The sequence below is a fragment of the Moesziomyces antarcticus genome (assembly GCF_000747765.1).
Source record: "Moesziomyces antarcticus DNA, scaffold: scaffold_v10003, strain JCM 10317, whole genome shotgun sequence".
Classification (NCBI taxonomy): domain Eukaryota; kingdom Fungi; phylum Basidiomycota; class Ustilaginomycetes; order Ustilaginales; family Ustilaginaceae; genus Moesziomyces; species Moesziomyces antarcticus.
Genome location: NW_014639007.1, coordinates 265,986 through 282,609, shown reverse-complemented (window position 1 = coordinate 282,609; position 16,624 = coordinate 265,986). Strand labels below are relative to the sequence as shown.

Genomic DNA, 16,624 nt, shown 5'->3' with positions numbered 1-16,624 from the left:
CGCACAGACGCGGGTGCCAAGACGGATGGTTCTGAGCTTACAGCATGAGCACTCGTCGGTCAATTTGGCATCTGCCATCTGCCCAAAGAGCTGCCCACCCTGATAGCAATCCACGGCTCATAACAAACCGTGGGAACTTTGTTGCCCTCAAGCTCACATGCACAACACTCGGATTTTCGTCCACTTGAGAGATCCAACTTTTCCAACCTTCTCGAGCGCAACTTTTCCGATTCCAAGCCTTGGCCCAAGCGCGAATCGCCAGAGACGCAGAGAGAGAGAGAGCTGCTGCTGCTGCAGGGCCAATCAGGGCCGGCCAGGGTCACGCCAGGCACGTCGCGCACATTTTCCAATGCACAGCATCCAGAAGGCCAGTGACATCTGTCGACATGCGTCACACCTCAAGCTCAACACACACTGGCTCTTGCTTGCAGCGCCGAAGCGCCGTTCTTCATCTAATGAAATCGAGCGGTTCAATCAAGTGGCTTCCGCAATCCTGTGGGCCCAATCGAATCCATCCGTCGCTCCTGCCCCGCTGGGTGGCTTGCCCTCACTCTCCCCTCTCCCCTCTGCCTCTCGTTCGTGACGATGAAACCGGATGCATGCTCGTTCTCTGCCCTGCCTGGGCTCGCTCTCCACCTCCATCCCCGGGTGCATAGCCCAGGACTCGAGACAAGGTTCCCGGTGCATCAAATCCAACAGCGGTCCCCTCGTTAGGCGTAATAACACCCGCAACACACGTGCACTACGCCTCGTCCATTTGCGCCCGCCCGCCCCTCTCGCCCCAGTATCAAGATTTGCCTGGGGTGGAACAGCAAGCAGGCACGCACGCACCCCGGCACGCAGGCACTGCTTGCCCGGTGCGTGCGTGCCTCACCGCTCCCTGTGGTTAAAAGAGACACCACCAACATGCTTGCTCGCCACCATCCACCCACCCCTTCCTCCCAACCAGTCCCCACAATACATTTTGTGAGCAAGCATGTACCTCTCCCAGCCTCGAGACATCATCACTCTCTCGCCAGGATGTTCTCGTCGCCCCGCTTCCCTCCACTCGTATTCAGCCGAGCGCGAGCGCCTCTCCTCAAGCACGTCGTGGGTGTCGGACCGTTCCTCCATACCTAGTCCCGCTTCCGACTCGTCGGCGGCGTGCTTCTCCTTTTCTCCACACCAGGCTCGCGCGCAAGAAATGCAGCCCATCACGCGCTCGACCATCGGCGTGCATGGCGAGCCACATGCGCTGTCGTTGGATCGACTCAAGTTCGACGCCACTGCCGTCCCCGAGCCGAGCAGGCCGCGATCGCGATGGATGCGCTCGCAGCACTTTCAAAACGTCTGGGACAGCCTCGACCCGGGCACCGTCGACACTCGACCGCCGCATCCCTACACCGAGCTCATCAAGCTCTGCATCCTCAAGCGCCGCGAGGGCAAGCTTACCTTGAACCAGCTCTACCGCGATCTCGAAGACAAGTTTGCCTTTTTTGCCAGCTCCGCCAAGGGCAAAGGCTGGAAGGTGAGTCTACTGCCCACATGTTTGTTCCGTCGCTGTTGCATGCATGCGCCTGACACCTTCTCTCATTTGGCTCGCAGAACACGCTGCGCCACAACCTGTCTACGCAGCCGTACTTTATCAAGCTCGACCGCGAGCACGGCCAGCTGGGCAAGGGCCACTACTGGGCATACTGTCCGGATCTTGAGAAGCCGACGTCGCTTGCGCAGAGCTCCGTGGTGCAGCTCTCGTCGCTCTGGCCTCCGTCGGCCACGTCGGCGTCGGCGTCGCTCTCAGATGTGGCGACGCGTGGTCTGAGCAGCGCAGGCGAGTGGCCCATGGCGCCGCCACTCTCGCCTCCGCGCCTGCGACCATGGACGTCGGTGGAGCGGACGCGCTGGGAGACACACGATGGCTCGCGCGTGCGCCTCGAGCGACCTCAGTACCTCGATGCCACGATGGACGCGAGGGCGATCGACGGCGCCGCACGTCGCTTTTCCGGGCCCGTGCTGGCACCGCGGGTGGCGCGAGCCGACCCGGTCGGGCTCATGCGCATGCGCTCCGCCACCATCGCCACCGTCCCCGAGCCGCGCCGCGTCTGGCCTCCGCCGTCGTCCGCTTCCTCGCCCGAGTCGGCGCGCGAGTGCCTGCCGTCGCTGCCCGCACTGCCGCAGCTGCCGCCCACTCCGCCACGCACCAGCCTCGGCGACTACTACCTCGCGCACCCCATCGCCCGTTCCCGCTCCTGACCACAACATGCCTACACGAACAATCAGTCAATCATTCACCCAGCGCGCGAAAATCACCGCTCTGTCGTTGTATACAGAAGGCAAGACAATGTCTAAAACGCGAAGCGCAGCGCAATGCACGAGTTTCACATCGCCCGTTGGCGCTCCTAGCTACATTTGTCGACACGAACAATCTCTCAACCACTCTTCCGAGGTTCGACAGCCACCGCTCAACAATTGAATGTACATGCGTTAAGGAGCCAAGAACATTGCATTGATTGCGAAGGGCAAGGGCAATGCAGCCCAATGTACGCGCAACATATCGTCCGTTCCCGCTCCTAGCCGCAGTATGCCTGCACGAACAATCAAACAATCACTTGCACTCAGTGCGACAGCCACCGTTCAATCGTCAAAATTCCAAGTGTTGAGAAGCAGGGACCATGACGTGAATGCGGAACGCAGCGCGGCCAAATGCACGCGCGATGCATGCGATGCATGCGCGATGAGAGCCTGTTGCTGTTCCTAGCCGCATCATGCACGCAACAGCAACCACTCATTCAGTCGAATTGCACAGCCCCGCAACAGCCACAGCTCAATCATTGAACGCATAACGTTATGCGTTGAGAAACAAGCACCTTGACGTGATTACGAAGCGCAGTCCAGTGCATGTGTACCCCATCAAACGTTGCCGTTTTCGACCACACCATGTCTGCACGAACATTTACTCTACTGCACCTCTCGTTCGCCGCACGCGCGACCCCCACCGTTCGACCTTTGAATGCACATGCTGTGAGAAGCTCAGACCACGAATGCGAGTGACATTTCAATTCACGTGCATCCGAGCCTGCGTTGACGTTCGCGACAGCCACAGCTCAGGCTTTGAATGCACATGCGTTGTAGAACAAGCACCCATGACGTGAACGCGCAGGTTAACGTGCAAGAGATGACTGCGCGTTCTCGTCCTTGACCCCAACATCTCTGCATGAGCAATCTTTTGACCCTACGCGACAGCCCCACGACATCCACCGCTCAACCACTGATTGTACCGCCGATGAGGGGCAAACATTTTGACATGCAGGCGAAGCGCAGCGCGATGCACGTGCACATGCGCTGATCATGCACACCATGACCGCGAGATACGAGGTATGACAGTCGCAGCCCAAGCACGCGCGATGTGCCATCGTCCGTGAAAATCCCAGTCGAGCATGCGTTCGACTCTCTGCCCTTTCGTCTCGCTGACTACGGACGAGGCCTGCTCATCGCTGCCATTGGCTATTTGCCTGTACATCCGATCGGCCAGTCTACAACATGGATGTCTATCGTCGCTTTGAGTGCGCGCACGGCGTTGCCTATCTCCACGACGACGCTGCGCACTACTGCATCTAACACGATGTCTGGCTTTATGGCATGGAACAGACCGAAGCCCACTGCGAGCAGCACGTGGCGATGCTGCTGGCGGGTCATGCAGAGACGCAATGGACCCAGCACGACTGTCGCTTCTGTCTGGTTGATGCCTCCCTGTCCGTGTCGGTGCGCGGCCATCTCTTCAAGGAGCCCGATCGGCTTCGCAGGCACGTGTGCAGCAACCACATCTACCCGGATCGCCACCCGCAGCGCAGCTGTCCTTACTGCCGCGCCAGCATGGCCGCCTACAACCTCATCGACCACCTTCGGGAGCAGCACGATCTGGCGCTCGGTTCCACCTTGGCCCAACGCCAGCACGACCAGGTTGGATGTGGCTCGAATTCTGGCGGCAGGGCCGAATGGATCGACTGGATCCCATCCATCACGCCATCGACGCCGGCAGGGCAGCAGCAGCCGCAGCCCGTAGGCGAAGCTCAGGTAGCGCCTCATCTGCCTGCAGCATCGGCCAGACCAACCAGAGCCCTGCCGCGGCCATGTCCGCCAGCATGGAAGCGGCAGCTGGTGGCAGCCGCGGCGGCGGCCACGTCGTTGGACGCACGAGCCATGACGTTCACTGCCGCCCAGGACAACACATCGTCGCCGAGGCCGAGCTGCACGCGATCGAGCAGCTGGAAGCCCTGCCTGCTGCCGCATCCAGCTCGGCGGAGCATCGCGAGGATGGGCGGTGCTATGCGTCTACGCACCTATCGCAAGAAGACGTCGCCCGCCCGTACGCTTGTCTGTCCCTTCTGCGCCGCTGATGAGCAGGCCAGCTCGACGGACCGGACCAAGGTGTGGAGGCCGGCAAAGATCGGACGGCTTATCGTAATGATCCATCTGTTCAGCCAGACGAGCAGCGGGTTTTCCTGCTGCCCCGTCTGCAGTCAGTCCATGCGTATCGACAGGCTGGCGCTCCATCTCGACCAGCAGCACGACTTGACTCTGGCAAGCAAGAGCTCGGAGCCGCTGTCCGAGGATCTTTGCAACTTGCAGAAATTCTGCCTATTCCAGGAATGGATCGCACAAGGCTGTCGCGCCAAGCCACGACACGTGCCCCATTGCCCAGAAGAAGCTGTCAAGCGCCGCCAGGAGGCGCAGCCACTCGTCATCTGCGTCCACCGATGCGCAGGCTCGCAGCAGCAGCCGGCCTTCAAGAGTGGCTAACTCGGGCGCCTACACCCGTCTTGTCTCACGCGGGCAGCCTTTGGCTTTCCTGTACGCACATCCCTTGCCCTAAATGGAAATGCTTGAGACCCGCACCCACACAGACTATCCCTGCCTGCTTCGCTCCTCGGCCATTCGCCTTGGTACCACGATCACCCCCGCCCCCCGAGAGACACTCCGACCCCCCGCATTCCGCAACGGCACTCGTGAGCCGCCCAACCGTGCTGCGCCCCCAACCCATCAGCGAAGCTGGTCGCAAAGTGAACCTCATCATCATCAACATCGCATTGACACACGCGCACAGGTCAAAGGCATCGACTCATTGTATGCGGAAAACCATGACACGACTGCGAACAAAAAGTAGGTGTGTGCAAAAGAAACCGAAAAAGTCATATGAATCGTAAAAATCTCGATGCTGCTGCCGTCAAAGATTGAACAGCGGACCAGCATGTGCTGTGGAGCGGGCGAAATCGAGCAGCCACACGGCGGTGGGCGCGGGCGGCGGCACGGCCGACTTGCGCACATACCGCCTCGCAGCCTGACTCCTAGCCGGCACCTCGTCGTCCTCATCCAGCCGGCGCTGGGTGATCCAGCCCACGGGCGCGCGCTCTTCCTCCTCGAGCACGTCCGTGTGCAGCGGGAACGCGCCGGGCGCAAATCCGGGCTTGGTCTGCGCATTGCACATCTGCGTCGCGGCAGCGGCGGCGGTGACGGCGGCGCCGGACTGGTTGGTCAGGTAGCCGCTAAGGCCCGAAAACGCGCCCGTGAGGCCCTGCAGGCTCATGCGGCTCAGCGCGCGCGATCCGAGCGCCGCCAGGCTCGATGCCGACGACGCATGCGCCTCGTGGCCGTACGCGTGCTGCAGCGCGCTGCTCGTCGCCGGCCGCGGCACCGCCGCCGTCGAGTCAAAGCTCTCGCGCAGGTACGCCGAGCGCGCCACCGGCGGGCGACGTCCTCCCCAAACGCTCGCGGCGCGCGTCGCCGCGCCACCGTACACGGGCTTGCCGTCCTTGTTGATGCGCGCCGTGGGCAGGATCGCGCCGTTGCCCTGCACGACAATGGGCGGCAGGTCCAGCGCCTCGTCCGACGTGCTCAGCGCCGGCAGACGGTCCTCGCGCAGGATGCCGAAAAAGTCCTCGACGCTGTCCTGCGAACTCGCAAGCTGGCGCGAGCGGGACTTGCCCCACTCGAAGCTCCAATCGCGGTGGAATTCGGGCCGCGGCGACGGGCTGCGCACCTGCTCGGCTTCGGCCAGTCGAGCGTGCGGCGGCGGAGTCGAAGGCGCCGCATGGCTCTCGCCCGAGCTCGACGCGGACGACGCATTGACGCTGTGGTCCGCGCTCACCGCCGCACCCGCCACACCAAAGCCCTCGGCATGCCCGAGGTAGCCCTCGCCGGATCGGTACAGATCGGGCGTCGGCGGTGCCACCTCGGCATCCTGGTACGACGCGCCGAAGCTCGACTCGCTCATGTCCATGCTCGGGCGGCAGGCGTCCATGCTGCCCGCCTCGACGTCGATCCACGCCGGGCTGTGCGGGGCATCGATGGTGGAGTTCTTGTCGAGCGCGGCGCTGAGCGTGCCGTTGCTGCCCTCGACGCTCTCAGACACTTCGGAAACCTCCTCGATCTCGTCGAGCGTCTGCAAACTGCCCATGCCGAGCCCCACCAGCTCGCTGTCAGACGCGGACGCGGGCAGCTTGGTCGAAAACGAGTCCGACAGATCCGACTCGTTGTCGGTGACCGCCGTGTCGTCGGTGGCGGTCATGGAGAGCGAGGCGCTGCTCTGCGATTGGCCAAAGCTGCCCATGCTCGAGTCGTACGCAAACACGTGGCGCTTGTTCTTGCCCAGCACGCCGCTCGATCGTCGCGCCGAGCTGAACGAGTCCGAGTTCGAGTAGGTACCGTCGCGGCTTTCGTCTGCCGAGCTGAAGCTCTGCTCGACGCCAGCCTTTGCGATAGGCTGCTGGGCCTCTTGTTGGAGGCGCGCGATCTCCTCCTTGGAATGCAGGTGCTGCTTGCGCTCGTGCTCGAGGCTGCCGGCGAGGTTGAAGATCTGCTGGCGCATGTCGGCGAGCAGCTTGGTGATCTGAGGCGGGGCCTCCTCGCTTCCGATGCTCGGCGAGAGACGGGGCGTGGCGCTGAGGTTCGGGCTGACCGCACCCAGGTTAGGGCTCCTGAGGACCGCAGCGAGGTCGATCTGGGGCTGGTCGAGCGCGGCCAAAACGCCGAGGTCGTCAGCGGGCACCTCGGCGCCCGTGCGTTCGATCGCATCGGTGAGCTGCTTGATGCGCAGACGCGCTGCTGCGCGCAGCTTACGCGCATCGTCCGATTTGACCTTTTCCGTGCGCAGCGTCTTCTCGAGGTCCTGGCAGCGCGATCGCCACCCCTCGATGTCGTCCTGGAGCACCTCGCGCTCGGCGTGCAGGTCCTCGAGCTGCTCCTTGGCCTGGTCGAGCTCGGCGCGCAGCGCAGCGGCCGCCTGCTCGGCATGGCTCGCTGCAGTCTCTGCACGCTGCGCGCGATCGAAGAGATGCTCCTCCTTGTCCATGTTCCACTGCTCGAGCTCGGCACGCTCGCGCGCACCACGATCGGTCTCGTTGGCAAGTTCGCGCTCGAGCGTCTCGACCTGCTTCTTGGTGGACTCGAGCAGCGCCGCATCGCGGTTCGCCTTGAGCTTGAGCTCGTCGTGCACAGCAAGCGGCACGCCTCCGAGGCTGACGATGGAGTCGGACGCCGAGTGCGGCGACGACGACTCGGGCACCGTGGCAGTCGCGGGCTTGTAGATGATCGACGAACGTCGCGCGGCGCGGCTCGAGCCACTCGAGCCGGCGAGGGCCGCAGCGAAATCGCTGTCGCGCGACGACGAGCCGGAGACGAGCGAGGCGGTGCTAGGGCCCATGATGAGGCTGCGTCGGCGCTGAGCAGATGCGGATACGGATGCGACACTGGCCCCAGAACCGGAGGATGCGCCCGACTCCATGATGGCAGCGAGCGAAGCCTGGCTGCCGAGACGCAAGGTGCGCATGCCCTGGCGCGACGACGAGCTTGCCGAAGAAGCGGAGCCCGACTCGGCGGTGGAAGGTGTCGTAGAAGGCGCGGCGGAGGGAGCGATGAACGAGCGACGGTGGTCGCGGAGGATCTGCTGCTGCAGCTCCTCGAGCCGACGCTGCTCGTCCGCTGGCGCAGTGTGGGCCTTGGATACAGTCGCGCTTGCCTGTGCAGCTGGCGCGTTCGCGGGCTCGGACTGCGCCTGGAGGACAGAGTCGGTGCTGTCCTCTTCCGGCGACTGCACGATCTTGGACAGGTCCGGACAGGTCGCACTGCGGCTGGGCAGAGAGTCGGTGGTCTCGGACTGCGAGACGTCGGTGTCGGACAAAACAGCAGGAGCCGCCTTGGGAGTGGCCTCGTCGGCGATGGAAGCGGGCAGCAAGGGAGAGATGGCAAAGTTGGGCATCGAGGGGCTGGTGACGAGGCCATTGCGCTGCGAGGGGGTGAGGTAGAGGCTGGGCGGGCGCGACTTGAGCTTGAGCGGCTTGGGAGCGAGACTGGTGCGTCGGTTGCGCTTGACGATCTCGTCCTCGGCCTCGCGGCGCTGCTTGCGTAGCTCGTGCTCTGCCGAAGTGCGTCCGTCGGTGGGCATGTCGAGGCTGGCGCGCTCGCGGGTGGGGGAGGCATCGTCTTCCTCCTCCTCCTCCATGAGCGTGCCGAGACCTTCGGGCTGCGGCGACTCGGCTCGGGCGATCATCGAGTCGGGCCTGGCAGGGCTTGCGAGGTACGAGCTCGACAATGCAGGCGACGAGAATCCGGCGGCGAGGAGCGGCGCGGACGAGGGCGGAGCGAGGCTGTTGATGCCCCAGCTGTGGCGGCGGCTCGAAGTGGACGCGAAGGTGGCCGAGGTCGGGGTGGAGGCAGCAGCATCGGTGAAGCTCGCCGCGAGCTGGTTCCAGCTTGCGCGACGCTCCTTGATCTCGTTCTGGTGGATTTCGTCGAGGTTGGGGATCTGGATGCTCTCGGTGCGCGCATGGCTGGAGAGGCGCTTGGATGCGCGAGATCCTTTTGACTCGGACGATGCGGAGTCCGTGTGCGGCTTTTGAACCGGAGCTGCGCGACCCTCGAGCTTTTCGAGTGCGGTGAGGCGGTCGTCTGCGCTCTCGTCTGCCTGCTCTGCGGCATCTGCGATAGCCTTTCTCCAGTCCCACTGCTGCAGGCCGTCACGGGCTGGGGCAGTGGTGGCGGTGGAGCTGGAATCGGGAGCGCCAAAGAGGAGGCTGGCAGAGGGGAGGTTGGACATGCGCGAGCTGCGACGCCTTGTGGATGTGGTGGCGTGCATGGGCGATGTAGCAGGCGGCATGTCGAGGCCAAGGCCGGCGCCGAGACCTCCCATGATTTCCATGCTCTCGCGTTTTGTGGAGACGCTGGGAGTGCGGGCGTGACGGCTGATGCGTCTCGAGTGTCGCGAGTTGGGCGCGGAAGGAGAAGGTGCGATCGGGGCGGTATTGCTACGACCAGCAGCCCCATCAAAGAGCGCAGGAGAAACGGGGATGACGTTGCTGAGACGTTTCGCCGAGGCGGAAGAGGCGGGACGGAAGCTGGGTGTAGCGGGCCCACCAAAGAGCGCGGCCGAGTCGAGATACTGTTGGGAGAGGCGCTGCGGGGCTACGTTCGCCGAGTCTGCCGAGGTGGGAGCCGAGGTGGAAGCGTCAGTGTCGTCAGTGTCGGCGCTGTGCTCGATGGCAAGGACGACGGGATCTTGCTTCTTGGCGCCGAGCATGGCGATGCTGAGGGGGCGTGCGCGCGACAGGTTCCTGGAATGCGAGCGAGAGTGAGAGCGAGCGTGCACGACCGAGGGCCCGACGGTGGAGGTGGGGCGTGATTGTGCTGCTGTGGACGAGGAGGCGATGATCTGCGCTTGGGACCAGAGAGCGTTGGGCGTGATGGAGATGGAACCAGCCCGGGAGTGGCCTCGAGCGTGTCCGGTGCGAGATGCGGAGCGGGCGTGTGCTGGTGCTGTATCTGTGGATGAGGCTGTGGGAGTGGAAGCTTGCGAAGCGATCTGATTCGACAGTGCTTGTGCGACCGCTGATGATTGGACCGAGTCGTTGGTGCGCGAGCCAGACTCTGTGCGCGAGTGGGAGGAAGAAATGGAGGAGCGCTTCTGGGCCATGAGCGCCTGCTTTGCGCGGTAGCTCTTGAGCTTTTTCTTGGCCGAGAGGATCTGGTCGCCGCGATCGCGAGTGGATGCCGAGGTGCTCGCGGCAGCATTGGCTGTGGGAGTGGACATGGTTGCTATGCGGTATATGCGCCGCTAGTATGTAGACGAAGAGGCGACGTTGCGTGTGCAGAGAGAGTTGAGCAAGAGACGGACGACGTGGAGGATGGAGAGATGCAGAGTCGCTGCCGGCAGCGAGAAGTGGGTGTAGACGATCTTTGACCAGCAAAGAAGACGAAGGGAAGAGCAGCAGCAGCCAAGGGCCTCTCAGAGGCGGCCGACTGCGAGTCTAGGTGAGTTGCTGTTGACGTTGAGATCGCGGGCGCGGATATGAAGACGCCTTTGTGGGATGAATACGGGATTGGAGGGGAGGGGGGGGAGAGTGGTGAGCGAGATGAAGGGAACGGAGGCCAAGCTGAGGCAAGCTGTGTCTCTTGCCGCGTCTAATCGACCGGAAGGGATGAGGGGGGATGGATGAGGAGCCAAATGAAGCCGAGAGGCGGCGGCGCGGCGGCGACTCTGCCAAATTGGAGCAATTGAAGCGGCCGCCTCGAGAAATGTGAGAGCGGCTCAAAGGCACGCAGGGGGGAATTCAAGCTAGAGCCTGCCTGCAGAGGTGGCTGCTCTGCATCTGCATCTGCAACTGCAACGTGCAGCCGCCTCTGCCCCACCCGACTCGACTGGATTTGAGGACTTTGGCGGTTGCTCCTTCGCCGCTTCTTGCCAGGCGAGACAGCAAAGGGATCGTCGCCTTCGAGACGCCATCCGTGCTTAGCGAGGTTGGAGCCAAAATGGCGATTTCTCCCTCTCTCTCTCTCTCTCTCTCTCTCTCTCTCTCGGCTTGCGAAGCGAGGCGAAGAGTGCTAGCGTTGGTTTCAGAACGCGCAGCGGGCGTGCTGCCAGCAGGCCTTTCCCTGTCTGCGGGCACAAAAGGAGGGCCTGCACGGAGACTCCTGAATCGTGTGCAAGACTGGCATTTTCGTTGCAACTGAGCTGCACCTCACCCCAGCCTTTCCCGACTCAGCCAAAGTGCCCCAAATTTCATCCTTCGCCGGCGTGGGAAGAAGGCCCTTTCTTCGCCGCCGCCAACGCGCCTCACGATGGACGCGCGCGGGTCGGCGCGCTGTCTCCCCTTTCCGATTTCCGAACTTCACAATGTTAGACTCTCACTGTCACACTCTCAAAAAATTGCGATGCGCAAGGACTGCATTGCTCTAGCTGCATGGGATCATGCTAGGATTGGCTGACGCTGTGCCGCCTCGTCCAGCTGAATGCCCAGGCCCTGCTCGCCACCGCCCGGCAACGGCTTGGGCTGGCTCTTGGGGCTCGGATGTCGCTCCGCATCGCGCGCCATCTGCTCGCGCGTGATCCTCCTCAGATCGCGGCTGTTGTAGCCCACGGAGCGCGAGCGTCGCAGCGCCACGTTGTGCCCCAACGACTCGAGCGGCGATACCGCGCTCAGTCTCGGCATGGTCCTCGATGCGCTCATCCCGCCCTCCTCCTGCGTCCCCACCGGCGAAGGTATCCGACTGCTGCGGCTCGAGCCTTCGCGGTGGCGCAGCGACGAGTCGCGCGGAGGCGTGCGCACCTGCGGCGTGCCCGCCGCATAGTGTCGGCGCTCCCGCCACTGCTGTTGCAGAGGCGACTCCTGCAGCCCGGCCCGGCTGAGCAGCGTGCCGTCGTCCGAAAGCTGCTCCTTCATCCGCTGCGGCGGCACGGGGAACTCGAAATCCACCGCCAGCGAAGACGCAATGCTGTACGACGTGTCCGGTCGCACCTCGCCACTGCCCGGGCCCAACTTTGGCGAAGCAGCCGCGACTTCGCCACCCATGCCATCCACGGCAGTGTGGAACGACGACACGCTCGCTGCCATCGAGCTGCGTCGGCCCGACGGCTCGGGAACCTGCAGACCCATGCCGAACAGCGTCGTCTTGACCGCCGCCGCCCTGCCCACGGTCTGCGTCGACGGCATCCTCGGCACCGCCTCGGTAGGCTGCAGACCCGCCAGCGCCAGCCGCGCCGCCAGCAGAGGATCGCTCTGCTTCTTTCTGGCGTACTTTTGCTGCAGGTGCGCCTGGCGACGCGCCTCCTTGTCCGCCTGTCGCTGCTCGCGCTCCACCAGCTCCTGCTGCCTGGCACGCGCCGCCTCCTCCGATGTAGCGTACGAGCGCTGCTTGGTGCGCTTCTTCTCGCCGCTCTCCTGCACCTCCACTACTCGCTCGGCCTGGGATTCCTCCGACGCAACAGCAACAGGCAGCCCAGTGAACTCGACCATCGCCGCCGGGGCCGCGACCGGCATCTCTGCCACCAGAGTCGGGTTCCACTCGGCACTGCTCGCTACCCTCTTGGCCGAGAGCGAGTTGGTGCGTCGACGCTGGCGGGCCGACAGCATACCTGAACCGCCAGACGTGGTGCTGGCGCGGCGATGAGCCGAACCGATCACGGGCGCACGCGACACCATCACAGCCTCTCCGCAGCTCTTGGCCTCGCTGGCCGTACGTCGAACGCGCTTCGACGGTGCACGCCCCAGCCGAATCGCCTCGTCCGCAGTCTGGTTCATCGTCGCTGCCGGTGCGACAGCAGCAGGCGCGGCCGGTCGCTCCACCTCATCCATCAGCTTTCGATCGTGGAACGCCGACAGCCTCGCGAAACGCGGAGCACTAAAGCGCGGCTCATCCGCCGGCCTCTCGGCGGGCAGTGCGGCTTCGTCGCGCGAGTCAAGGTCTGGGATGTCGCGGATCTCGGCATCCGAGCTCGAGACCGGCGCGTCCTGCTCGTCCGAGAGCTGCTGCAGCCTGCGGCTCAGATGGTCGATGAGCGCCTTCTGTCGCTGCGCCTCGCGCTCGTCGACGTGCACCGCCAACCCGGTCGGCTGCGGCTTCTTGCGCAGCGTGTTGGAGCGCGACAGCGTCGGAGCGTCTGCGGTGGGTAGCATCTCGGCACCTCCACCGCCCACCCAGTCGCGCACCCTGCCCTTGCCCAGCGCCACCACCTCGGCGCGCCTTGCCTGGCCCACTTCGGCCTCGAGCGCACTCAGCGCATCTTCCGACACGCGGCTCTCGCTCCAGTGGCCGCTGCTGCGCGCCGTGAGTCGCGATGCCGTGCTCGCCCTCCGCCCCTGCACCGTCGCCTGGCTGTACGCCGAGCCCGTCGATCCGTCGCGGCGGTGCTGGCGGCGGCCCGAGTGCTGCGACACCGCGGGGCTCTTTGCAGGAAGAGGCCCAATCGAGTCGGCCTCGCGCTCAGCAAGGCTGCTGGCGCGGATCGTGTTGGCCCGCGAAGCATCCGACACCGTGGCCGAAGCAGCCGACAGGCCCGAGATGCTCCCGCGCTCGACGAGATCACGCACAGGACGCAGCGTGCTGGATCCCGACGAGTGGATCGACGCAATCTCGTGCTTGGTATCCGATCGCGTGGTGGTCTGAGAGCTCGACCGCGGCTGCTCGACCTCGACCTCGGACTTGACAACCTCCTGCTCAGCCTTGTCCGTCAGCTCTGCCGTCCTCGCACTGCTGCGCGGCGGTCGGAAGAAGAGGCCGTCGTGGCCATCATCGAGCTCGCGGCTCTCGTCGGAGCTCTCGGTATTGACGACGAGCTTGCGCAGCTTGAGCAGCGGCGTGTCCGCATCGCCCGCGCTGATCAGCGACCACGGACGCTCGACGGACAACGAGGTGTCGGTGACGCTGTGCGCGCTCGACGACAGCCGCTTGTCGCCGTTGGATGGTGATGTTGTCGCCCCGAGCTTGAGCTCGTCCTTATCCTGCCCAGGCTTGTGTGCGTCGGCCTGCTTGGGCGTGCTGGGTCGAACATCGATGCTGGGCAGAGACTGGTCTTTGCGAGTCGAGGCGAACGGATCGACAAACAGCCCGAGACCATGATTCGAGTTGACTTCGGCCTGCTTCGAAGCGGCCTTCTGTGCGGCCGAGCCAAAGCTGGTGCTCAACTTGGAATCTGTACTTGTGTTGGCGAGCTCGGCGTGCTCCTGCGCCGGCGAAGACGCGAGACTGCCACCCAGAGGCGAAGCGGCAGTGGGATCGACCTCGAGGGCGCGGAAAGTTCTGCCGTAGACCGGGGTGCTTGAGCTGCTGTCGATCTCCTCCTGCCTCACCTCGGGCGCGGGTTTGCGGCGAATGACGCTCTTGGAGCGCGTGATCTTGACAGGCATCTCGGCAGGCGTTGGACGAAGCGGCGCGTCCATGCTCGCTCGTCCTCTACGCCACGTTTCGGCGGAAGAGCTGGAGGAGACTTCGTTGGCTCGCTTCCAGCTCTCGATCTCGGGCGTCGAGGGTCGCGGCATGGTGTGCTCGGTTGCGCTTCGACCCATCTTGAGCAGGCCTCGCAGCGAAGGCCTGCGCGTATGGTTCGGGGATGGAGCTTGAGATTCCTGCACAAGGGCGGCGGCCGACTGCGGGAGCGGCGGAGAAGGGGAGGCGTGGTGAGCGTGAGCTGCGCTGCCGAACATGGATCCGATCATCGAGAGACTCTTGCTGCTCTTTCTGTGGCTGAGGCTTCGACCCAGTCGACTCGGGCGGCGCTGCGGGAGAGCTGCAGCCGCGGAAGTGGATGCTTCGCCTGAAGCGGTCGACGGTGGCGTTGGCATTGGCGAGGATGCAGAGGAGGCGGCCAAAGTGGCGAGAGGGAGCGAGCGGCTGGTCGAGTGCTTGGCCTGCCTTTGGCGCAGGGCGTTGGGCGCGTTGAGCTCTGTCTGAGCCGAGGCACCTGCATCTGAACCGCGAGAGGGAAAGGCAAAGGCCGAGATGTCGTTGGTCGTCTTGGCGATGGTCGCACCTGTGCTAGCTTGATCGTCTGTGCTAGCGATGAGAGCAGCCTTGTCGGAAGCGACGCGAGCGTGGCTCTTTTGCTTTGGCGACGGTGGACGATCGGCTTGGGGATCTTTCCAGTCGGCCGAGATGACGGCGAGCGGCGGCGAAAGCTTGTTGAGCGCGAAAGAAGCATCTCTGAGAGGCGGCATGGGTTCGGAGATGGGGTGAGGAAAGTTTGTTGATGCGCTCACTGAGCCCGAGATGGACTTTCTCCGACCAAAGAGGCGAGCGAATCGGCTGGTTGGCTGGGCTGCTTGGGCATCGGCTGCAGAGACGTGGCTGGAGGAGGCTGCAGAAGCGTCCGACTGCTTTCGGTCGACGTGCAGAGGCAGTGGCGGGGTGGTGGGAGCGGCCTTGTCGGTGCGGGAAGCGGTGGAGTCGGTGGAGCCGTTGCGACGACGCAGACTGGGGCGACGGAAGACGGAGCTGCCCATGATGGATCTGTCGCGCTGTAAGTTGCTGGAGCCGGTGGATGGTGCTGCGGGTGGGAAGGGCTGTCGCGAGCGTGTGCTTTTCCTGCGTAGGAGCGAGGTATGTTGAGCTTGCGCTTGCGATGATGGAGCGGCGACGGATGAGGGGGAGGACGAAGCGGGGCGAGCGAGGGGGACGGTGGTGGAAAGCGGGGAAGCTGAAGTAGATTTGGGAGCGAGGCCAAAGAGGCGATCGTACTGGGCCGTTGATGCTAACGATGCGGGCTGGCTAAGGGTGTGTGCGTGGGATGGAGCTTCGCCGATGCTGTGATCGTCGCTTGCCGAGTAGTGGGACGCCCTGTTTGTGGATGCGGATGGTGGGTAGAGGAGATGCGGCGGCGATCCTGGCTGAGCGCGTGTCTTGGAAGCGCGGGGTTTGGAAGACGAAGCGAGGGCGTTGGATCCATGGTAAAGAGGCGCCTCGGTGGGTGACGCGGTGCTTGACGCCACGTTGCGCGATCCTCGCCTGAGCAGCTCTGCGAAAGGCATGGTGGTGAAGGGGTACGAGCACGGCGATCAAAGCATGCCAAGTGGCGGGGGCGCGTGTGCTAGCGCATGAACAAGACGGATGGTGGCGTAGAACAGCGCGATAGGCGAGGGCTGAAGCGTCGGAGTAGCAAGGCGGGGATCGTCGCCGGAAGTGGTCGAGGTGGTGGGAGTAAGCAAGGACGATCCTTCAGGGCAGCCGGGAGGCAGCGAAGCAAACAATGAGAGGAGTGATGGAAGCCACTCTGGAAGCGGTGCCAAAGCGCGCGTGTGCATTGGCGTGCAGCGCGTGCAGCAGCGGTTAGGAGCAGCAGCGTTTGGCAGCGTTTGGCCGGCGTCGGTAGCGAGGTGGAGTATTGCCTGCTGGCACATGGCCAGCGCTGTTTCGTCTTTTTTCAAAAAGTTGGTGCCTGAAATCGGCCCTCCGCTCGCTCGAAAGGGGCCTCCAAAGGAAGCGAGAGACGCCCAGCTGTCTCAGATTTTGGCGACCTTTCTTTGCCTTTTCATGCCTTTTCCACCGCTTTTCGGGCACTGCTCAACACGACTGCCCCTCTTTTTCTCAGCTCAAAGACCGGCTCGCTATCACACCTTCAGACCGGTAGCACCGTACACCACTGGGCTGAGCAAGGCTTGGATAGCCCAAGATTTGCACTGGTGAGACAGGGTCCTACCTCTTTTCGAACTCGCGTTGCACTCCATTTTCTCACTTCTTGCCAACTTGCAAACACCAACGCGCCAAAAGATTAACCGTGGCCCCTCTTTCCTTCGCTTCCATGCTGAGTTTCGAGGCCGGTCAAGCTGTTCTGAAGCCGGTCAAGTTTGCTGTGCGGTCAATGTCTGAAAAGTCACCAGCTTGG

At 63.8% G+C, this 16,624-nt stretch overlaps 5 protein-coding genes across 5 annotated transcripts; 2 read left to right on the top strand and 3 right to left on the bottom strand.

Moving 5' to 3' along the window:
- Positions 1-976: 976 nt before the first annotated feature.
- PAN0_003d1559 (uncharacterized protein) lies at positions 977-2,232 on the top strand (the record flags this gene model as incomplete). Its single annotated transcript, XM_014802518.1, has 2 exons — positions 977-1,507; positions 1,585-2,232. 2 exons carry the CDS (start codon positions 977-979, stop codon positions 2,230-2,232), a joined length of 1,179 nt encoding a protein of 392 aa, XP_014658004.1.
- Positions 2,233-3,336: 1,104 nt separating this feature from the next.
- On the top strand, positions 3,337-4,779 carry PAN0_003d1558 (uncharacterized protein; the record flags this gene model as incomplete). Its single annotated transcript, XM_014802517.1, has 2 exons — positions 3,337-3,354; positions 3,628-4,779. The coding sequence occupies 2 exons, from the start codon at positions 3,337-3,339 to the stop codon at positions 4,777-4,779; spliced, it is 1,170 nt and encodes a 389-aa protein (XP_014658003.1).
- A 424-nt stretch (positions 4,780-5,203) lies between these two features.
- Positions 5,204-10,060, bottom strand: PAN0_003c1557 (uncharacterized protein; the record flags this gene model as incomplete). The annotated part of the gene is made up of 1 exon (XM_014802516.1): positions 5,204-10,060. The coding sequence occupies one exon, from the start codon at positions 10,058-10,060 to the stop codon at positions 5,204-5,206; it is 4,857 nt and encodes a 1,618-aa protein (XP_014658002.1).
- Positions 10,061-11,216: 1,156 nt separating this feature from the next.
- Positions 11,217-15,770, bottom strand: PAN0_003c1556 (uncharacterized protein; the record flags this gene model as incomplete). Its single annotated transcript, XM_014802515.1, has 1 exon — positions 11,217-15,770. One exon carries the CDS (start codon positions 15,768-15,770, stop codon positions 11,217-11,219), a length of 4,554 nt encoding a protein of 1,517 aa, XP_014658001.1.
- Positions 15,771-15,797: 27 nt separating this feature from the next.
- PAN0_003c1555 (uncharacterized protein) lies at positions 15,798-16,139 on the bottom strand (the record flags this gene model as incomplete). The annotated part of the gene is made up of 1 exon (XM_014802514.1): positions 15,798-16,139. One exon carries the CDS (start codon positions 16,137-16,139, stop codon positions 15,798-15,800), a length of 342 nt encoding a protein of 113 aa, XP_014658000.1.
- Between the last annotated feature and the right edge of the window lie 485 nt (positions 16,140-16,624).